The sequence below is a fragment of the Phyllobates terribilis genome, unplaced genomic scaffold (assembly GCF_046119375.1).
Source record: "Phyllobates terribilis strain yellow unplaced genomic scaffold, ASM4611937v1 Scaffold_5__5_contigs__length_657084704, whole genome shotgun sequence".
Taxonomy (NCBI): Eukaryota; Metazoa; Chordata; class Amphibia; order Anura; family Dendrobatidae; genus Phyllobates; species Phyllobates terribilis.
This window is the reverse complement of record NW_027362765.1, coordinates 547213959-547238447: the sequence shown is the minus strand read 5'-3', so window position 1 is coordinate 547238447 and position 24489 is coordinate 547213959. Positions and strand designations below refer to the sequence as shown.

Here is a 24489-nt window from a genome sequence, read left to right as displayed (position 1 = left end):
TCTAGCGGTGTGTGGGACTTGGTCTATTAGTCCATCTATACTGACCTCCATCAGGTTGCAAATTAAAAATAATTTTTTTCTGCATCTAGCTCTGAAAAAATATTTGGGCTTCTAGCAGTGTGTGGGACTTGGTCTATTAGTCCATCTATACTGACCTCCATCAGGTTGCAAATTAAAAATAATTTTTTTCTTCATTTATCTCTGAAAAAATATTTGGGCTTCTAGCAGCGTGTGGGACTTGTTCTATTAGTCCATCTATACTGACCTCCATCAGGTTGCAAATTAAAAATAATTTTTTTCTGCATTTAGCTCTGAAAAAATATTTGGGCTTCTAGCAGTGTGTGGGACTTGGTCTATTAGTCCATCTATACTGACCTCCATCAGGTTGCAAATTAAAAATAATTTTTTTCTGCATCTAGCTCTGAAAAAATATTTGGGCTTCTAGCAGTGTGTGGGACTTGGTCTATTAGTCCATCTATACTGACCTCCATCAGGTTGCAAATTAAAAATAATTTTTTTCTTCATTTATCTCTGAAAAAATATTTGGGCTTCTAGCAGCGTGTGGGACTTGTTCTATTAGTCCATCTATACTGACCTCCATCAGGTTGCAAATTAAAAATAATTTTTTTCTGCATCTAGCTCTGAAAAAATATTTGGGCTTCTAGCAGTGTGTGGGACTTGGTCTATTAGTCCATCTATACTGACCTCCATCAGGTTGCAAATTAAAAATAATTTTTTTCTTCATTTAGCTCTGAAAAAATAGTTGGGCTTCTAGCAGTGTGTGGGACTTGTTCTATTAGTCCTTCTATACTGACGTCCAGCAGGTTGCAAATTGAATATAATTTTTTTCTGCATCTAGCTCTGAAAAAATATTTGGGCTTCTAGCGGTGTGTGGGACTTGGTCTATTAGTCCATCTATACTGACCTCCATCAGGTTGCAAATTAAAAATAATTTTTTTCTGCATCTAGCTCTGAGAAAATATTTGGGCTTCTAGCAGTGTGTGGGACTTGGTCTATTAGTCCATCTATACCGACCTCCATCAGGTTGCAAATTGAATAAAAAAAATTTCTGCATCTAGCTCTGAAAAAATATTTGGGCTTCTAGCGGTGTGTGGGACTTGGACTATTAGTCCATCTATACTGACCTCCATCAGGTTGCAAATTAAAAATAATTTTTTTCTGCATCTAGCTCTGAAAAAATATTTGGGCTTCTAGCAGTGTGTGGGACTTGGTCTATTAGTCCATCTATACTGACCTCCATCAGGTTGCAAATTGAATAAAAAAAATTTCTGCATCTAGCTCTGAAAAAATATTTGGGCTTCTAGCGGTGTGTGGGACTTGGTCTATTAGTCCATCTATACTGACCTCCATCAGGTTGCAAATTAAAAATAATTTTTTTCTGCATCTAGCTCTGAAAAAATATTTGGGCTTCTAGCAGTGTGTGGGACTTGGTCTATTAGTCCATCTATACTGACCTCCATCAGGTTGCAAATTGAATAAAAAAAATTTCTGCATCTAGCTCTGAAAAAATATTTGGGCTTCTAGCGGTGTGTGGGACTTGGTCTATTAGTCCATCTATACTGACCTCCATCAGGTTGCAAATTAAAAATAATTTTTTTCTGCATCTAGCTCTGAAAAAATATTTGGGCTTCTAGCAGTGTGTGGGACTTGGTCTATTAGTCCATCTATACTGACCTCCATCATGTTGCAAATTAAAAATAATTTTTTTCTGCATCTAGCTCTGAAAAAATATTTGGGCTTCTAGCAGTGTGTGGGACTTGGTCTATTAGTCCATCTATACTGACCTCCATCAGGTTGCAAATTAAAAATAATTTTTTTCTGCATCTAGCTCTGAAAAAATATTTGGGCTTCTAGCAGTGTGTGGGACTTGGTCTATTAGTCCATCTATACTGACCTCCATCAGGTTGCAAATTAAAAATAATTTTTTTCTGCATCTAGCTCTGAAAAAATATTTGGGCTTCTAGCAGTGTGTGGGACTTGGTCTATTAGTCCATCTATACTGACCTCCATCAGGTTGCAAATTGAATAAAAAAAATTTCTGCATCTAGCTCTGAAAAAATATTTGGGCTTCTAGCGGTGTGTGGGACTTGGTCTATTAGTCCATCTATACTGACCTCCATCAGGTTGCAAATTAAAAATAATTTTTTTCTGCATCTAACCCAGCCAATAGTTTTGGCCTAATACCACAGTTTGGCCACTCAGCTCTGCTCGGTTACCATCCATTGTTTTTTTGTGCAAACAACTCCAGAGTTGTGAATTAGTTAACCACCAAAATGAGTGGAAAAAGGCCTGCTGCTGGTGGAAAGGGGAATAGGCATGTTGGGAAGGGGAAAAAAGGTTGTGTCCGTGGGGTAGGTGCAGAAGAAAGACCATCTTCCAGCCAAACTAAAATGTCTACTTCTTTTAGCGGACAATGTGATAAGATCCCTTTCTTACGGCCACGCCAATCGCTACAAATTCCAGATGAGGCACAAAAACAGCAGGTGCTTCAACGGATATCAAGTGCTCCTTTAAGTGGGCTCTCCTCCACATCAACTTCAACATCACAAATACTCCAGTCCTCAAAGGTGTCACCCAAATCGCACTTGCTTCCTCACAGCTCCCAAATCTCCAGCTGCCCGTCTGAGTATGAGGTAGAACAGATGGTTGAGTCTGCAGAGCTGTTTACTCATACTATAGCCTGGGAATCAGAGGTCGACTCCAGCGCTTCTGTGAATCCAGACGAGGAAATGATCTGCACTGATGCCCAGAATCTTTATGAGTCGGATCCAGGACCAGACGCAGAAGGTTCTGACCATAATGTAGACCCTCATTCCCAAACTGTAACTCCTGTTGGTGGAGACAATGAGGAAGACGATGATAAGACTCAAATACCTGATTGGAGCGACAACTTTAGTTTTTTGTCAGGGCAGGAACAGGTTGGCTCTGAGGACGACGGGTGTGATAACGCACAGGGTGATGATGATGAGGTCGGAGATCCCACTTACTGTCAACCCACAGTCAGCCAAGAGATGAGGTCAGCAGAGGAGGTGGAGGAAGATGCTAGTGACGACGAGGTCAGGTTGCGCCTTCCTGGACAGAGACGTAGTACTGGAAGCACGTCAACAACTGCATCCTCAAACACAACTCTGCCTCTCACCACAAGTCGTGGTGGCTCTTCAGGTCGCATGGGTGCTAAGCCTTGCATAGCCTGGGCATTTTTTCAGATCGATAAAGATGACCCAACTCGTGTTATCTGTCACATTTGTCAGCAAAAGCTAAGTAGAGGCCAAAAAATACATAGTTTGAGTACTTCATGCATGAACCGGCACATGGACATGAAGCATAAGTTGCAGTGGGAAGCTCAGTGTGCTACAATGCGGTCTAGCCGGCCGGGCCAACCACCGTCTGCCATATCTTGTGCATCCGCGGCCTCTTCATCCTCTGTGACTGGGGGGACAGCAGTCACACCTGTTTTGGGGCGCAGACCTGCCACCTCTTTACCCGCAACAGCCAGCGTGATTGGCAGGTCATCATTTTCTTTGGAGGTGGTAACACCAGCTGGTCTTGAGCGCTGTCCGACATCGATAGCACCACCTTTGGATCAAGGCAACCTAACATGTCCGCCTGCATCTTCCTCACAGACCGGCAGTTTGCCGGGGACACCCTTATCAACCCCGTCTAAGCACAATAGCCAGCCCTCGGTCCCTCAGATGTGGACAAGTAAAAGACCATTTCCTCCTAGCCATGAGAAAGCTAAGAGGTTGAATTTCACCATCTGCAAGCTCTTGGCTACAGAAATGCTGCCTTTCCGCCTGGTGGACACAGAGGATTTTCGAGACCTTATGTCCGTCGCAGTGCCCCAGTACCAGATGCCCAGTCGGCACTACTTCTCAAAGAAAGGTGTGCCTGCGCTCCACCAGCATGTCGCACACAACATCACCGCTTCTTTGAGAAACTCTGTGTGTGACAGGGTGCATTTCACCACAGACACTTGGACGAGTAGGCATGGACAGGGGCGTTACATGTCGCTGACTGGGCACTGGGTAACTATGGTGACAGCAGGACAAGGGGCTGCTGTCCAAGTCTTGCCGTCCCCACGAGTTGTGCGTCAATCCTCTTTATGTCATTTTTCCTCCACTGCTTCTGCCTCCTCAACCTCCTCTCGGTCTTCCACCTGCACCCAAAGCCTGTCTGGTCATGCCACAAGCTTTCTAACTGCGCAGAAGGGATCCTGCACACCTCCTTACTATGCTGGCAGTAGGGCTCAACGTCATCAGGCGGTTTTTACATTGCAATGTCTGGGAAATGTGAGTCACACAGCTGAGGAGTTGTGGTCAGCTCTGGAGAACCAATTTCATGAATGGTTGTCTCCACTGGACCTGAAACCAGGGAAGGCCGTGTGCGACAATGCTGCAAACCTGGGTGCGGCCCTTCGCCGGGGCAATGTCACACACGTGCCTTGTATGGCTCACGTGTTGAACCTGGTTGTCCAGCAATTTTTAGCCCACTATCCCAGACTAGATGGCCTTCTGCAGAGGGCACGGTCGCTGTGTGCTCACTTCCGCCGTTCGCATCCCGCAGCTCAGCGACTTACATCTCTACAGAAGTCGTTGGGCCTGCCACTTCACCGGCTAAAATGCGATGTGCCTACCCGGTGGAATTCAACTCTGCACATGTTGCAGCGACTGTGGCAGCACCGACAAGCCCTGGTGCAATACGTTCTGACGTATAGCCTGGGCCAACGAGATTCAGAGGTGGGGCAAATCACGCTGGAGGAGTGGTCTCAGATCAGGGACCTATGCACCCTTCTGCACAGTTTTGAAATGGCGACGAAGATGTTTAGTGCTGACGATGCCATTATCAGCATGACTATTCCGGTGATTTACATGCTGGAGCACATGTTAAACAGAATTCGGAGTCAGGTGGTGGCACAAGAGGAGGTGGAGGAAGTAGAGGAGGAGGAGTTGTATGCGGAAGGGCTAACATCTGCAAGGTCCAGACGGTCGGCAGCACCAAGGCGGCAGGCATGTGAGGGTGGGGGAGATGGTTTAACCAGGGCGCATGGTAGCAGCCAAACTAGTGAGGAAGGTGCAGGAGCCCAGGAAGAAGTGGAGGACGAACTGATGGAAGACTCATCAGATGAGGGAGACCTTGATCACATTTCTGTTGTGCGAGGTTGGGGGGAGAGGACAGAGGAAGGAAGCATGATTGTTACCTCGCCACCAACACAACAGGGACTTGGTGCTCCTGGATGCGCAACACACATGAGTGCCTTCTTGCTGCACTACCTGCAACATGACCCTCGAATTGTGAGAATTAGAAATAATCCTGACTACTGGGTTGCCACACTGTTAGATCCCCGGTACAAAAGTAAATTTGCAGAAATTATTCCTGCCATAGAAAGGGATGCACGCATGCAGGAGTATCAGCAGAGACTGTTGCAGAATCTTACATGTGCTTTTCCACAAAATACCAGTGGTGCACGTAGTGAATCTCACAGTTCCAACTTGCCAACCGTGGGACCGTCAAGTGTTCAGCACTCAAACCGTAACAGAACCACAGTATCTGCTGGTAACATCAATTTTGCGGAATCATTTCACCACTTTTTTAGCCCATCCTTTGCAAGGCCACAGGAGACAAGAAGTCTGACACATAGTCAACGCCTAGAGACGATGGTACAGGAGTATCTCCAAGTAAACATTGAAGCCACGACTGTGTCACTGGACCCTTGCTCTTTTTGGGCTTCCAATCTGGATAAATGGCCGGAGCTAGCCACTTACGCCTTGGAGATCTTGTCATGCCCCGCAGCCAGCGTTCTGTCTGAACGTGTGTTCAGCGCTGCTGGTGGTGTGCTGACAGATAAGCGCACGCGGCTCTCCACTGATAATGTAGACAGACTCACGTTCATAAAGATGAACAAATCATGGATCCGAAACGACTTTTCTACCCCTGTGTCATCCTGGGGAGAGTAAAAGCTTGATGATTGGTTAAAATCACCCTACCAAACGTTTTAAGCTTTCAAATTACTAATCATGTTTATCTGTATCTTGACTGGAAAATAATTTGGGCTTTGTAGCAGTGTGCAGCACTGATCCTATTAGGCCATCTATAATAAGCTCCACCAGATTTAAAATTAAAAATAATTTTTAGCTGCATCTAGCCCGGAAAATAATTTTGGGGCTCCGAGATGCGCAAGACACATAAGTGCCTTCTTGCTGCACTACCTGCAGCATGACCCTCATATTGTCAGAATTCGAAGTAATCATGACTACTGGGTTGCCACACTCTTAGATCCCCCAAACTTTTCGATCAACCTTTTCATTTTAATAAAGACCAAAAAAATGGTCATTTTTGAAATTATAAGCATTAGCAGGTTGTTAGAAACTGAAATCAAACAGTTTTCAACTCAAAACTTTATTCTAGGTGATGTTACATTTTCACATAGGACCCCTTGTTTGAAAGGAGCTTCTGAACTCTCTCGTCCATTGAATTTGTCAGGTTTTGGATGGTTTCTGCTTCAATTGTTTTGCATGAGGACAGAATACCCTCCCAGAGTTGTTGCTTAGATGTGAACTGCCTCCCGCCATCATAGACACTCCTTTTAATGATGCTCCAAAGGTTCTGAATGGGGTAGAGGTCAGGGGAGCATGGGGGTCACACCATAAGTTTGTCCCCTTTTATGCCCATATCAGCCAGAGATGCAGATGTTTTATGTGCAGCATGAGATGGTGCATTATCATGCAGAAAAATGATCTTGCTGTGAAATACACGGTTCTTCTTCTTGAACCATGGCAGGAAGTGCTGTTTGAGAAAATCCACATACATTATGGAGTTCATCTTTAGCGCCTTCAGGGATCCTAAAGGGGCCGACAATCTCTCTCCCCATGATTCCAGCCCAAAACATTACTCCACCTCCTCCTTGTTGGCGCTGTAGCCGTGTTTGCGTGGGGTGTCCATCAACCAGCCATCCTCCACTCCATTCATCTGGACCATCGAGCGCTGCACGGCACTCATCCGTGAACAAAACAGTTTTGAAATCAGTCTTCATGTAATGTTTGGCCCACTGGAGCCGTTTCTGCTTGTGTGAAGTGGATAGAGGAGGTCGACAGGATGGCGTATGCACAGCTGCAAACCTCTGAAGGACCCTGCATCTTGTTGTTCGGGGGACGTTGGAGGCACAAGCAGCTTCAAAAACTTGTCTGCTGCTATGACAAGGCTTTTTTGCCGCTGCTCTTTCAACCTGACGTAATTGCCTGTAGGAAAGAGTCCTCAATTTGCCCTTATCAGCACGCACACGTGTGTACTGTGAATCAGCTACATACTTCTTGATTGCCAAGACACTTCATCCTGATCATCGCACAATGTTGATTGTAGTCATGCCTTGACCTAAACACTCCACAATTTGTTGCTTCTCAGCAGCCGACACATCCTTTTTCTTTCCCATTTTGGCAGAAAATGTAGGCTGCTTAATAATGTGAGAGAGCCTTCTTAAGTAGTCTTGCCTTTATTTGACACACCTGCCAAACTAATTAGCACAGGTGTCTGCAATTGCTTACAGTGATATAAAGAGCCCTGACACACATCACCATCAATGAGTTTAACTGACAAACAAACAAATTCTTCCCTTATCACTCCTAAACACTTTTTGCATAATAATTTGGAACGCGGTGTACATGTGCTTTTCCACAAAACACCAGTGGTTCACGTAGTGAATCTTACAGTTCTAACTTGCCAACCGTGGTCTGTATGGAATTGTTCAATAAAGGGCCCAAAATTAAGATAACATAGATGGGAGAGGTCTCTATGAATAGGAATTCCTAAGTATTTGATACCCTGTGAGGGCCAGGCAAAGGGAAAGTTGGACTGGATGGAATCCTATATGGATTTAGGGAGGGAGACATCGAGGGCCTCAGACTTCGCTGCATTGATTTTAAAATTTTACCATGTAACAAAGTGATCTATTTCAGCCATAACAGCAGGGATGGATATATGTGATTGAGTGATATATACTAGGACATCATCAGCAAATAGAGAGCACTTGTACTCGGTGCCTCCCACCTCAATCCACCTAATATTGGGGTTATGGCGAATTGATGAGAGCAGGTGCTCCGTCACTAGGATGTATAAGAGAGGGGACAGAGGACATCCCTGCCTTGTCCCATTGGTGATTGTGAAAGGTGATGAAAATGTTCTGACGCACCCCCTGGGCCTTGGGACACCCGGAGCCGGACCCTTTTTGGTGGATGCTGGTGGTTGTAGTCTTCGTGGCGGCGATCCGGTTCCGTGGCTCAGGGCGGTCAAACCAGTGGCGGAACTATTTATGTGGTTTTGATGTTTAAATGTCCGACTACGCCACCCGTGGATTGCGGTCAGAGTGAACCGCCGCTACAGGGCAGACCGCTAAGGCTGGTGTTGTGGGTGCAGCAGAGCGTAGCATAACTCCCCACGGGAGGAGTATAGCCTCAGGGCAGTGTATGCGGAGGATGGGGGTGATGGTGCAGGGCAGCAGCAGTAACGACACGGAGTCAGTGATGCAGTTCAGGGCCTTTACTCACAGTTCTTATTATCCAGACCACGTCTGCAGGTAACGGCTGCCCACGTCGTACTGTGCTCACCAGGTGAGGGGCTCAGACAACTCCCAGATAACTTTGGAGCGCTTCACAGGACCCCCTTTGTGTGTCCTTTGTCTGGCCTTTCTTACCAACACTTCTGTCCGGCTGCCTCGGGCCTCCTCTTGGTAAACTTGGCGCCAGTTTCCCTGACCCTATGTGGTGCCTTCCTAGCGGGTGGAGCAAGGGGCTGCGCCACATAAAATGTCAGAGCCTCCGGTTTCTAGCTGAGGGTCGTTTCCTGCCTCCACTAGTTCGGGGACCGGTCTCCCCCTTTGGCCTGACCCCTCCACGCAGGTGGATTCGGGCGTGCGGTGGCGACTCGCCCGTCCGCACCCCTGGGATCCCTTCATTCCTCGTTCCTGGAGCCTTCTCCGCTCCTCTTCCTTCCTTCTCCCTCTTGCAGGCCTGGGCCTCTGTTACTAGGCCCGCCTCCGGAGCAGAGCTCATGCAGAGCCCCTGCTCCCTGCCACTTCTGCTCAGACTTCTCTGCACTGAACTAAGATGGTGCCCACCTTTTATACTCCCTTCTCAATGCACCCAGGAACTGCTTCCTCCCTGCTCCTGCACTGCAGGGTTCCCCTTCCTCAGTGTTCCCTCCCCCCACTCCAGCCAGGGACAGGGACTGTCGTGCCCATCTCAGGGGCATATTGGTCGCCCTGCCCCACGGCAATGTGGTGTAATGCATGCAGGTGTCGGGTCCTGATCCACACTCCATCCTTATCTGAGAGTGAGATATCACACCTCTGGGTGAGGTGCAATACGTCTGTAGCAACCGAGCCCTCGGTGCTACAGTTCCATTTATCTTCAGCCTAGGTGACGTATTGTGATACAGGGCCGTGATTTTGGCTATAAAAGGGTCCCCTAGACCCCTACCCCAAGCTTTTTAAGAGAATCATATATGGCGTGCCAGGAGACTCTATGGAATGCTTTCTCAGCATCCAACGAGAGTATCTACTTACAAATTTTTAACTGCATCTAGCCCAGGAAATACTTTGTGCCTAGTAGCAGTGTCTGCTAGTCAGCGGATTATCCCGGCTGTTAAGCAAGCTACACCACCTGTAGTTTGGACACTTAATTTTTTCAAAGGAAATGCTTCGGGACCACGGGATACTTAGTGAAGAGCATCAGGAGGCACCCCAAGGCATAGGGGCTGGGACTGGCACTAGGATGCCTTGCGGTGGACAGCCGAGCTCGATCCTTATAAAAGCTTTTTAACTGCAGCAGCTTTAGTGGACGCTACTGGAGCTGGAATTACGCGGCTGCTGGCATGAGACTTGCCCTCCAATAGATCCTTGTAAATGGATTTAAAGTGTATTCATTCAAATTAGAGGGACAATTTAAATTAAAAAGCTTAGAGCTGCCTCCACCACAGGGGGGCTCTCTCGACCCACCAGCGGACAGGCACCAGTATTGGGAGAGGGGGGCTGGCCGTCAGGGTTCACCGCGGCTCTGGCACAAACCCGGCGACACGGAGGTGGCACGGGCAGGAGCGGACTGGCCGTCTCGGCTTCTCACTTTTTGGATTTTAGAAGGGCATGACATGCCTATATCTGTATCTCCCCCTCCTTTTACTCCTCCACCTCTTTTCTTTTCGCATGACTATATGTACTTGTCACTTTTCCATGTGTTAGTTGTGTCTTCTGAGCAGTTTGTCAGCTTTTGGACACCTTTGAAGGTGTTTTCTATGTGTTTCTATGTGTTTTTGTTTGCCTGCCATTGGTTTTAACGGTGTTCGAAGGTGTTCGACGAACAGTTCGACGAACTGTTCGGCGAACACACGGGTGTTCGACGAACCGAACCGAACTCGAACACTACGGGGGTGGCTCAACACTAGTCTTTTGTTACTTTTTTTAACAACTTCAGGATTCAGAAACCATGAAGCGGGTAATAAAAAGTATCATGTTCATTCTTTGGGAGGCTTCCTAGCTAGTTATAGTTTAAATTATAGAAAAAACAGGTCAGCTGCAAAAACAGCACAAAAACATAGCAAAACTGCCAGTGAAGCCTTTTCAGGAAAAAGATGACCAGCTTTTTCCTTGAGCTTCTTCTCCTAGGAAAACCGTGGCAGGTCCACCTGTGTCTTAGAGACACCATATGCACATAACCTGTAGTGTTACCTGCTGATCACTAGGTCAGGGATACAATAGTGTGGTTGACCTTACCTCCCAACTTTGAGTGATAGGAATGAGGGGCAAAATACTATGTATTATGGTGTGACAATTTTCATTTTATGCTAAGACATGTTCTTTATATGTACTCAGACAATCTATTTCAAAATCAATGGCTACATTTACTTGTAGTAAGCCTTTCATGGCTCCCACAGGATGCCCCCAAACACAGTAAGATTCCCCTTGCAGCGCCCTTATATAGTATGATAGTTCCACAGTCATCTACACACAGTAACATATCCCAACAGTCCCACACACACAGTATGATGCCCCCATAGTCCCCACAGTCCCCCATACAGTATTATGCCCTGACAATCCCCACACAGTATGATGCCTCCATAGCCCTTCAAACATAGTATGATGCCTCCATAGCCCCCCTCACATACTATAATGCCCACTACTGTCTCACACACACACAGGATGATGCCTCTAATTTTCCACCCACATAGTATGATGCCCCCAAAGCCGCCGATACACAATATGCCCCCAGTATCCCTTCTCAGATTATAATACCCCCCGACCTACCAGGACAGTGGGACAGCTCACCAATTTTGGGTCTGTCCCACTGAATCAAGGATGATTGACTATGCTAATGTGTCCTGTAAAAAAACAGGCAACTACAGAAGAATCAAAATTTTGATGAAATTTAATTTCATCGCATATGAATGAATCTTTCTGGTAAAGTCAACAGTTAACGATTTCAATAATATCTTGGCCTACATGATGGGTGAAGCCTAAGCAGCCTAGCTGGCTGTGCCTAGATGCTTCTGAGATGTAACTCCAATGCTTCTTTCACTTATCAGTACATAATCTCATACCAATTGTGATCTAAATACTCATAAATAGCCCTGTGTGCTGTTATATGAAGCAATACAAAATGCTTCCGTAAAAATAAATTGGCAAAAACTTTTTTTTTTTTTAGTAAAATTAAAACTTTAAAAATAGTGGTATGTCATAAAGTGACACTAGAGGGCAACCCTGACATAGGCCTTGAAGAAAGTATGTCATAAAAGTACTGCAGTGTACTGTCTCCAGAAATCAGGAAAAGCCAGACGTCTTATAAAATAGTCAAATTGTATACCATTTAATAATCACAGCTATATAAAACCTGTACAGACAACAAGTGCTCTATACTACACACACAAAAACCTTGTTTGATACGGCTTTATTGTTCAACTAATAATTTTGCCATAGTTCTCAAAAAAAAATCAATGAATGACCATATTCAAGTTCATGAGTTATCTTCTTGTATACGCACCTGCTACTGGGCTCTCGCCAAATGGCTCCTCCGATCTGATATACTCACCCGTGCTCCCTTAATTTTAGATGTTTGTTCGTGTTTCCAATTTATCAATTTCCCACTCATTATTTTAGATTTATTCAATATACTGAATACGTATAATAATTCCTTAGCAGATCAATTAACAGACAATTTAAAAAAAAAAAATCAGCATTATCCAGCAGTGATGCTCTGAGGCTCTAAGAATGGCATGTCAAATCGCCGTATTAGATAATCATTTGCTGGTTGACAACCCAAATTCTGGTGCTGTACCGACCATTAATGTGCAGTTATTGGTTTCCTGCCAAATACGACCAATCTTAGTTATAGCATTAGTGTTGGTCATTCTGCTAGCTTTACAGATGCCTGTTGTGCCAAAGTATTTTAATGAGAATATTAAGAGACCATGCTGCCAACAGTGTGCAAGCTGCTGATACACATTTATATCACTACTCAGTGTAAATGGTGATAAGTGATCATGAAGCTATGCTGGGTATAGTAATTACTTTCTAATTGCGTTTCAAAGATATCTCCGCTCCTTCCTCAGTAAAGCCCCCATCTCACATAGCGAGATCGCTAGCGAGATCGCTGCTGTATCACGGTTTTGGTGACGCAACAGCGACCTCACCAGCGATGTCGCTATGTGTGACACTTTGCAGCGATCAGGCCCCTGCTGTGAGGTCGCTGATCGCTGCAAAATGTCCTGGACCATTTTTTGGTCTTTGCTCTCCCGCTGGTCAGCACACATCGCTGTGTGTGACCAGCGATCAGGCTGGTAACCATGATAAACAGCGGGTTACTAGGGGCACACGTGCACTTAGTAACCCGCTGTTTATCATGGTTACCAGCCTGCTCCTGCTTCAGGCTGGTAACCAGGAGCAGGACATAGTGGAAAGATTCTTTCCACGATTTCGCTGCTCCCCTGATCGCTGGTGAGCCTGCCTGTTTGACAGCTCACCAGCGATCACATGTCGGGATCGCTGTAGCGTCGCTAAGTGTGACGGGGCCTTAAGTGTAGATGGCACGAGCTGCTGAGCCAAGTGATTAGCTGCAGCGGTCTAGCCATGATGTCACCATTAGAGCCTATAAACAATCAAAGGAGCTGAGGTGGAGAGGCAGTGCTGGACCTGTGGAGGGTAAATACTAGCTCTGTTTGTGGTTTTATACCTCTGCTAGACTATGGATAATAAGTTTGAAACTGGAAAACTCTTTAAAGGTTATCCCCCCCTCCAAAAATTTTTTTTATCATCCTTTCATTTCCCAGGAATCCAGAGTCCCAATCTTGGGAATGCTGTGAGTCCTAGGAGTCAGACACCATGACCCAGCAATCAGCAAGTTATTCTGCATACTGTGGATAGGGGATAATTAGTTTTTCTTTGGGGGGATGGAATAACCCTTTATGCATGAGAGTTGTTGTTCTCAACAATTAGATGGGCAAAGGTTGAAAACTAGAAGACCATTGCTTGAGAGAAATAAGAATAAACTTGCATATCCTTTTGACCTTTGAGTTTACACACCTTTGTAGCCATTATATTGTTTGCTTAAAGAGAACCTGTCAGCACGATTTTGTAAACTAAAGACATGGCTGTAATGGCGCTGTAATATTGATTACATTGATACCTTTTGTGAAGAAATCTGCTTTGTCCTTCTGTAATCACCATTTGAAGGTTTCTGCTGATTAGAAGTGATGAGCGAGTGTGTTCGTTTAACCCTTTCACCGAGCACGCTCGGGTGCTTTCCGAGAATCTTCGGCGTGCTCGTATATTAAGTTCGGGTCCCTGCGTCTGTATGACTTATGACTGTTAGTCAGCCTCAACACATGCAGGGATTGCCTGTTTTTTTTTAGAGAATCCTCACGTGTTGAGGCTGACTAACAGTCATAAGTCATGCAAACTCAGGCACTAGAACTTAATATACGAGCACGCCGAAGATACTCGGAAAGCACCTGAGCGTGCTCGGCAAAAGGGTTAACCGAGCACGCTCGCTCATTACTACAGATTAGATTTCGGTTCACAGGGGCTGGATTGTGCACTGGTTCTTCTCCTCCCTGTCTGTGATTCCCCAGCCTCTCTGCTGCCTCCAGTTTGTGAATGACAGGTTACTGCTGAGATTTCAAACAGAGGAGTTAGGTCATTCACAGGCTGGAGTGGCTGGGAAATCACAGACAGGGATGATATGACCCCGTGCACAATCCGGCTCCTGTACACCAAAATCTAATTAGCAGAAAACTTCAAATGGTGATTAAAGAAGAACAGCAAAGTGGATTTCTTCACCAAAGGTATCCCTGTAATCAATATTGCAGTGACATTACAGCCATGTCTACTTTACATTACAAAATCACCTTGACAGGTTCTCTTTAAGTAAGATTTTCTGCACTATGGTTATATTAAGACTTTTGTTGATCACATCATCTTATCAGCGCTTTCTGTACAAGGTTCATGCCTCCCACCTGTTAAATCAGTTCATTTGTGATTGCAGTGCCAGAAACAATGGTTGCCCCTCTTGTGATTTGTGTGAAAGAAGTACAGTATACAGAGATTTATTTTTTGTGGTCTAAGGGTGTCTCCAGGAGAATATATTATGGTGCCCTAGGCAGATGAAGCCGATGCTACCCCACCTCCGGATGAAACCTAGCCCCCAAGTAAAGGAATACGACCACTTCCATTACAATTGTTACCTTTTTCACCAAAAAATACCAGCAAAAGTAAAAAAAATTGGTGTACTCTAGGGGTGAGGCTCAATGGGGAGTATGTTTTCAAAGTTAGGTATAGAATAATTCTTTGCTTGCGGACCATTTACACAATAAGAGGGACAAATAGCGATATTCATACCTGACATCCTATATTTTAAATGTCAGACCCAAGGATGGTCAAGGAAACTAATATAGGTTAACTAAAATGGGGACTGTTTGGTTTCAGTTAAGGAGTCCAGCACTTGGTGGTTTTTAAGTCCGTAATGCGAAAAATACAGTTTGCAACAAAACTGATGGTGGTGCCGTATTCCTGTACTGATGGTGGTTCTGGTGACGTATTCATGTAAGGACGGTGGTTCTTTTGATGTATTCATAGAGTGATGGTTATTCTGGTGACATATTCTTCACCAGAACCATCATCAATACTAAACCAAAATCATCTTCAGTACATAAATAGAACACCAGAGTCATTACTAGTACATACATACTTCACCAAAGCTATCATCAGTAAATAACTAGGTCACTAGAATCACCATCAGTACATGAATACGGCACCACAACCACCATCAGTACATGGATACAGCACCTAAACCACCATCAGTAGATAAATGAATCACCATAACCATCATCAGTACATGAATATATCACCAGAACTACTATCAGTCAATCAGTGCATCACTATAACCTCCATCAGTACATGGATACATCACAACAACCACAATCAGTAAATAAATACAACACCAGTACATGTTTGCATCACCAGAACCACCATCACTACATGAATTCATCACCAGAACCACCGTAAGTACATGACTATATCACCAAGCTTAGTACAGCAATCAGTTGTAAAGTCAGATACATTTGTATCTCATGAACCTACAACTCCCAGTATGTCTTAAACAATGGTAAGGAGATGCTGGGATTTGTTCCATACAGGAACCACAGTACTGATGATATGTAGTCAATATCAACAAGTAAACATTTACATTCAGGTTCCTTATAGGTTACATCTTCTCCAAGTTATTTATTTCTTGTCATCTCCATCTTGTTCAGATGCCATGATGACTTTCACATCCACAGCTATTCTCTGAAGGTTTTCCTCTTCTCCACTCTTCTGCAGCAAATCCCACCATGGTGTCCTTAAAAATAAGTGTTATTAAAATGCCCTTTGTATAAAAAAAATCTGTTCCAAAATAAGCCTCCTATTGTATATGGCCTGCACAATGTTTGTCCTTGTGAGCTATAGCCACCACGTTGTCATCCATTGTCAGCTATAACTGCCACACCAGTCTGCCTTTATGAACCACGGTGTATACCATGGCTGTCTCCTCTCCACTGTTTTCACTTACACTCTCTATATCTCCACACTCTCCCCCACCATGCTAACCTCTCTCCATTATGTGCCCCTATTTCACGCTGCCCCCTTTCCATATCCATTCTATGCTCCCTCTTCACACTATGACCTCATACTGCCTACCACTTTGTCTTCTCCAAACTGTACCCCTACACACAACATGGTCGCCAAAGCCGACCATACAGTATATCCACAACAGTCCCCAAATATACACTATGATGTCCACCACAGCCCCCTATGCAGTATGATGTCCACCACAGTCTTCCATTATATAGTATGGTCACCACTACAGGCCCTCATATAGAGTATGATGTCCACCACAGCCTTCTGTATACAGTATAATGTCCCCCACAGTCTCCCATATAATATTATGTCCCCCACAGCCCCACCTGTGATGTTCCCCACAGCCCCTCATCATGTTCTCCACAGCCAGCCTCTCCATTAATGTCCACAGAGTCAGCTCCGCTTATAATGTCTCCACAGCCAGCCCTTCATAATGTCCCCACAGCCAGACCCTCATAATGTCCCCACAGCCAGCCCCTCATAAAGTCACCACACCCAGCCCCTCATAATGTCCCCACATCCAGACCCTCATCATGTCCCTACAGCCAGCCCCTCATCATGTCCCCACAGCCAGCCCCTCATCATGTCCCCATAGCCAGCCCCTAATCATGTCCCCACAGCCAGCCCCTCATAGTGTCCCCACAGCCAGCACTTCATAATGTCCCCATATCCGGACCCTCAAAACGCCACCACAGCAGTCCCTCATAGTGTCCCCACATTCAGACCATCAAAATGTCCCTACAGCCAGCCCCTATTGTGAAAGCCCCCTTTTATTGGCAAAGTAAAATAACAAAAATAAAAAAAAGCGTATACTCATCTAATCCAGAATCCCCGTCCAGCACAGCCTCTTCTGTTTGGTGCAGCAGTGGGCACTGGATGGCGCAATGACATCACTGCATGACGCCATCCAACGTCCCCTGAGTGTGCCGTCTCCAACAGGGCACAGGTCGGAAGTGGCCTGCGTTCTGATGGAGTTCCCTGCGGAGCATGGATTACAGCTCCCCTGCTCCTGTCTTGGGCGGCGCAGGCAGAGAAAGGGATGAGGGTGTCAGTGACTGACACTGCTCCCCTGTGTGCCTGCTCCCCGGCCATCACTGTGCTGAATGCCTGTGGCAGGAGCAAGGGGCGAGCCATGTCACCTTTTTTTTCCCAAAGTGCGTCCCCTTCGGAGAGGCAGGAGGTAGTGCCCTAGGCGGGTGCCTTCCCTGCTTACCCCTTGTCCCTGCTCAAGGTGCCAATATTTACAGAAGGCTTTGTGCACAGTATGGAGAAAGTGTTTTGTGGTGAAGAAATGTGCATGAATGGATACAGCAGTAAAATAGAGATTGCACAAATGTCAACCATGAAGAGGGAGACGGACAACTGTCAATGTTCACGACTGATTAAAACATTGAGCGTGCACATCTACAGTTTCTGTTGGATAGATGAATTACAGTGAATTATGCTCTCTTTGAGGGTGAAGATTCTCACCTGATGAAGAACTCAAAAATTTATGGCTGGCAACTCGGCCTAAGGCCACGGCCCCACTATCAGTATTTGGTCAGTATTTAGTCAGTATTTTTTCTAAGGAGTGTGAGCCAAAACCAGGAGTGGGTGATAAATGCACAACTTGTGCAATTGTTTCTATTATATATTTTCTCTGATTGTTCCTCACCTGGTTTTGGATCCATACCTGAGAAAAAATACTGACCGAATACTGATAGTGGGGCCGTGGCCAAATATTATTTATGAGGGAATTTGAAAGTTTGTTGACGGATAAAGTGGATGGAAAAGTAGAGAGATAATGTAGGAAAATTATGTATTTGACTTTTCTGTAAATTAATTACCATTAATTTTACAGCCAATGTGTGGAAATTTTTGACTCGCCTATTGAAGAAAAGTGTCTTATATACAGCTTCTATGAAGGCTTTTGTGTCTCCATGGTCATAGAAAAACAAATCATGTGTGTAGTCTGATTCGGCGGTCATGTATTGCTTTCTTTCATTATATAAATTCGGAAATCTCAGTTAAATAATAAAAGATTTTGCTTTTGCTCTTTTAGTTGGATGCCACAGATGCAGACGAGGGGGAAAATGGACGAGTTTGGTATCGTATTATCAGTGGTAAGTAAAAAAGTGACAACTACTTTCAACCCCAAAAAAGGTAAATAGCAATTATTTTGGACCTCAAGGACACTGAAGTTTTTTTGTTTTTCATTTCTGCCTTTCTAGAGCCATAACTGGAATAGGGTTTTTTTTTTGCTTTTTTTGTTTGTTTGTTTTTTTCAAGAGAAGTTGCACTTTTTATTGCCACCATCTTTGCCTTCTCTTTGGGGACTCCAGCTGTTTTCGACAGCCAGATCTCAGCTCCCACAGCTATATGTGATCATTTAGCTGCACTACTATGCAGTGAAATTTTAGAGCATCACTACAGTGTAGAAGCTGGACCACCTGGACGTTTAAAGTCTATGGGCAGTCAGGAAGCAGTTAATGATATCCTGAACTGTTTTCTGTAACTATTTTGTTAACATTTAAGCGTTTTTTGTTTGTTTTTTTTACTTTTTTTGTTAGCAATTTTATAATGTTTTTTTTTTTTTTTAAATCCATTAAGCAATGAGTAAAATACTACATTTTTTTGAGATAGCAATGGCTGACATAATGCTCTAAGAGTCTCCAAGGTGTTTTTGTGGCATTTTCTTAGCATTCACTTTGACTCCTATTGTAAAGTAGGGAGAGACCTCTTAGTGGAAAATACCTGAAGAATGGGCATTTCTAATTATCAAAAACCTGAATGTATGAATAACAAAGAGGTTTCACATTGTGGTTTAAATAAGAAGAGTTTTTTAAGCATTTTTTGAGAGATTTTCCAGCATTTTTTGGGGCAGATCTTCGGACTCCTCAAGAAATAGTAGTGTGAACTTAGCTTTAGGATGAGTGCACACAGTGTGATTTAGACGCAGAGCAACCATTAAGTTTTTTCAAGCTAACGATTCAGGAAAATGCCGGGTAGTGTTATCCTGAGGCAGCTTCGTTGTAATTTTTGTGACCGGTCCACCACTGGCAGCTTTCATTCTATACTGTTAAGAATGAGGAAGTCACTTTTAACTGATTCAGGCTATGTGCCCACGTTGCGGACCTGAAGCATATTTTTTACGCTTCTCCCTGGCGGGAAAATCGCATGCAGATATTACATGCGGTTTTCCCGCCAGGTAGAAGCGTTTGTGAGGCGTCTTTGCATGCATTTCCGCATGCGGGTTATCAAGCACTTCTCCAAGCATCACTTGGAAAAGTGCTTGACAACTTGTTCAGAATGGTAAAAAATAAAAAAATAAACTTTATACTCACCTTCTGATGCATTCTCTGCCCCGTCCGGAGGCTTGAGCGGCTCACGCTGTTGTGTGCAGGACCTGCGGTGACGTCATTTGAGTCATGTGGTGGGTCACATGACTCAATGACGTGGCAGGTCCTTCAGACAACAGCGCGACGGAGGGAAAACATCAGAAGATAAGTATAAACTTTATTTTTTCTTTTTTTTACAGGTTCTTTGGTACCCAGGTCTGGATGAGAGTCTCCTCTCATCCAGACTTGGGTACCATCCGCACATTGATTCCGCTGCGCTTCCGCAAAATTAATGAACATGCTGCAGATTTTTGACCGCAGCATATATGCTGCGGAAAAATCCGCAGCATGGGCATTGACATTGCGGAATGCCATTGGGGACCATGGGGTGCGGATATACATGCGTTTTTCAAGCGTTTATGCTGCGGAAATTCCGCAGCATATATGCTTGAAAAACGCTACGTGGGCACACAGCCTTACAATATACTTTATATTAACTCCTTAATAACATGTTATCTCTTTTAATGATAGGAAATAACAGGAATTTCCAAATTGATGTCAGTACTGGACTACTTATGCGAGGTCCACTGGCTCTGGATAGAGAAACTAATTCCTCCCATGTTTTGGTGGTGGAGGCATATAATAGTGATCAAGGGCCGATGAGAAGTTCTGTGAGGGTAAGAACAATATGCTGATTAATGCAGGAATAATATGTTTATGGTTTATAAAAGATTGGCTTTTCTGATATATGGATATCACAGTTGAACAGTAATACCAAAGTCATTGGATTAGATTACGATAATAGAAGTACAATTTGTCAATTGTTGTATTTATTGCATAATGAAGAACAGATCCAACGACCCAGGAAACTATTCTAATAACTATATTTTTTTCTTCAGGTGATTGTATATGTAGACGATGTTAATGATGAACTGCCTGTCTTCACACAACAGCAATACAGTCGTTTGGGCCTTCGGGAAACGGTGGGGATTGGAACTTCTGTTACTGTTGTTAGAGCTACTGATCGGGACACAGGTACTTAAGAGAAAATGATAAAATATTGCTTAGTCTCTGTTCTAGTGATGAGCAAGCCCGCTCGTTTAACCCTTTCATCGAGCATGCTCAGGTGATTACCGAGTATCTTCGGCGTGCTCGTATATTATGTTCGATTCCCTGCGTCTGCATGATTTATGGCTGTTAGACAGCCTCAACACATGTGAGGATTCCCTAACAAACAGGCAATCCCTGCATGTGTTGAGGCTGTCTAACAGCCATAAATCATACAGACGCAGGGACTCGAACATAATATGCAAGCTCACCGAAGATACTCGGTAAGCTCGGTTAAAGGCTTAAATGAGCACGCTCGCTCATCACTACTCTGTTCACATTATTAGTTATTTAATTCCATTGTTTTTCTCTATCACACAACACCTTGCATGGTGGACACGAATGGTGCCCGATGGACCTCATTGACTATAAAGGGGTTCTTCAGATTTCCAGAATTGGGCCTAGCATTTGACCAGGCAATGTAGCACGTTATGACGTGGTATTTTCTCCTGTCAATTTCCTGCGTTTTTTGCTATTTTATCATTTTACTATAGATCTCATATAGTTATAACTAATAATCATGTGAAGTCATGAAACCCATAAGTATAAATAAAAAAATAATAATATTTTATTATTTAACATATAAAATCCAAAGTACAGAAAGAGTAAAAACTAAAAAAAAATAAGATCCATGGTGAAGACTCAAACAAGAGGGAGGAAAAGCAATGGATGGCTATATCTAGTAATCCATGTAATATTAAAAGTCATAATCATCGAACATAGAATGTAAACAATATCGTGATTCCAATTAATAAAGTACATGTGGAGAACATCAGTAATTTAAAAGACAGTATTTAAATATCCAGTGGCTACAGTGAAAGTCACATCCCAATTATCTCTAAATATCAAAATAATTTGTTCCTGAATATGACATTATGTAAAAAAGAAGTGATTACAAATAGGTAAAGTGCCCGATCTGCCATTCTTCCAACCCTAATGCACGTTTCGCTCAAGCTTCCTCACGGGGTTTCATGTATAGTTCTAAGATTTTTAGAAATTCTGTTCAGACTACAACTACGTGTTTTGAAACCATATAGTTTTGAAGTCATGCTACTTTTTACATGTACAGAGGATGAAAGAACCCCTTTGTGAGAACATTATTTTTCCATCTAACAGGTTCTTTTCCAGGAGCACTGTAACTATTGTATCTGTCTTTGTTACATTTACTCTTGTAGACAATAGGAAACACAGTAAGGATTGTGCCATACTCAGCATTTGCTTTTTTTGGGCCACAACACTGTGGACAGATGTTAAATTAAAATCTATAATAAAAATATTAAGTACATCAGATAAACAGTATTGATTAGAGGCATTTCTGGCATTTTTCGGATTGGTGGAATTTTTTTTTTCCAAGACACAGCATGCTGCGGAAATATTTTTTTCCTTTTGCGACATTTTCTTATGCTTCTCATTATGATTTAAGAAATACCAAGAAAAATTAATTTTCAAGATAAAAAAACAATCAAAATGCTTGCAAAACTTCTTGGCATTCATAAGCTGCTTTTTTTTCTTTATTTTTTTTTATCAAGCTTATAAAATTACTGAAAAAAAGTGTGTAAAAAGCCCATAATTTACAGTAAGATTATGTCAATTGCATCCAGACTTCAAGCCCTGAGTGAGCCCAAAAAAACCAGCAGTGCAAAAACTGCTTAATGCCCCCTTTACACATACGTGCACTGTGTGCAGAATTATTAGGCAAATGCATATTTTGATCACATGATACTTTTTATACATGTTGTCCTACTCCAAGCTGCATAGGCTTGAGAGCCAACTACCAATTAAGTAACTCTGGTGATGTGCATCTCTGTAATGAGGAGGGGTGTTGACTAATGACATCAACATCCGATATAAGGTGTGCTTAATTATTAGGCAACTTCCTTTCCTTTGGCAAAATGGGTCAGAAGAGAGATTTGATGGGCTCTGAAAAGTCCAAAATTGTGAGATGTCTTGCACAGGGATGCAGCAGTCTTGAAATTTCCATACTTTTGAAGCGTGATCACCGAACAATCAAGCGTTTCATGGCAAATAGCCAACAGGGTCGCAAGAAGCGTGTTGGCCAAAAAAGGCGCAAAATAACTGCCCATGAATTGAGGAAAATCAAGCGTGAAGCTGCCAAGATGCCATTCACCACCAGTTTTGCCATATTTCAGAGCTGCAACGTTACTGGAGTATCAAAAAGCACAAGGTGTGCGATACTCAGGGACATGGCCAAGGTAAGGAAGGCTGAAAAACGACCACCTTTGAACAAGAAGCATAAGATAAAACGTCAAGAATGGGCCAAGAAATATCTTAAGACTGATTTTTCAAAGGTTTTATGGACTGATGAAATGAGAGTGACTCTTGATGGGCCAGTAAAGGGCAGAGAGCTCCACTTCGACTCAGATGCCAGCAAGGTGGAGGTGGGGTACTAGTATGGGCTGGTATCATCAAAGATGAACTTGTGGGACCTTTTCGGGTTGAGGATGGAGTGAAGCTCAACTCCCAGACCTACTGCCAGTTTCTGGAAGACAACTTCTTCAAGCAGTGGTACAGGAAGAAGTCGGTATCGTTCAAGAAAAACATGATTTTCATGCAGGACAATGCTCCATCACATGCATCCAACTACTCCACAGTGTGGCTGGCCAGTAAAGGTCTAAAAGAAGAAAAAATAATGACATGGCCCCCTTGTTCACCTGATCTGAACCCCATAGAGAACCTGTGGTCCATCATAAAATGTGAGATCTACAGGGAGGGAAAACAGTACACCTCTCAGAACAGTGTCTGGGAGGCTGTGGTGACTGCTGCACTCAATGTTGATCGAAAACAGATCAAGCAACTGACAGAATCTATGGATGGAAGGCTGTTGAGTGTCATCATAAAGAAAGGTTTTTGCATGTCAAAAATGTTTATTTCTAAATTTTGTGCACTGATATTGGTTTACCTGGTAAAAATAAACAAGTGAGATGGGATTATATTTGTTTTTTATTAAGTTGCCTAATAATTCTGCACAGTAATAGTTACCTGCACAAACAGATATCCTCCTAAGATAGCCAAATCTAAAAAAAAACACTCCAACTTCCAAAAATATTAAGCTTGGATATTTATGAGTCTTTTCAGTTGATTGAGAACATAGTTGGTGATCAATAATAAAAATAATCCTCTAAAATGCAACTTGCCTAATAATTCTGCACACAGTGTATATCCAGACATAAAGAAGAAATGAGCAACTCTCCAGCGATGGAAAAAATTATAGCTTTGCGAGCCCTTTTGTACAAATTAAAACAGCATCTTAATTATTCCATTATTAAAAGCTGCATGAATGCACTGGCCACCATGAGAAATACATTAAACACAACTAACGCGTTTCAGCAAGAAGCCTTAGTTATGGTATGTGAAAAAATATAAGGAACTCCCTTACATATCCGGCTCTGAACCCAGAAGCCTGCATAAATTATTAGGTTCAGTTGAATATTAACCCAAACAGTGGAGGTCAAGATAAGGTGAGGAAGACAAAGCTAAATTTCAGTGACAGCTTCTCGTAGGATCGGTAGAAAGGCAAATCAGAACCCCTAGTTGACTGCAAAAGACCTTCAGAAAGATCTAGCAGACTCTGGTATTGTGGTACATTGTTGTACTGTTCAGAGTCTTTTCGGTTGATTGAGAACATAGTTGTTGATCAATAATAAAAATAATCCTCTAAAATACAACTTGCCTAATAATTCTGCACGCAGTGTATAATACCAGTACTGGAATTCATACATTCAGTGTTTTGGATCAGTGAGCCATCAATGTGTCATCAGTGTGCCTTTATTTCTGGTATGGCTTCAGAAAAATCAATTCCAAAGCATCTCATATACTTTGCAATGTTAAACACATACAGCGGACAGACGGCACATGGATGCCATCCATGTGTTG

At 43.5% G+C, this 24489-nt stretch overlaps 1 protein-coding gene across 2 annotated transcripts in view; it reads left to right on the top strand.

The window, feature by feature from the left end:
• The window catches only part of CDH23 (cadherin related 23), a 1802240-nt gene that overhangs the window by 1433883 nt on the left and 343868 nt on the right, over positions 1 to 24489 (top strand). For both annotated transcript variants that reach the window (XM_073685852.1, XM_073685853.1), the window contains exons 28-30: positions 18213 to 18273; positions 20020 to 20165; positions 20388 to 20523. In XM_073685852.1, the coding sequence (XP_073541953.1) occupies positions 18213 to 18273; positions 20020 to 20165; positions 20388 to 20523 (343 nt within the window). The remainder of the gene's footprint in view (positions 1 to 18212; positions 18274 to 20019; positions 20166 to 20387; positions 20524 to 24489) is intronic.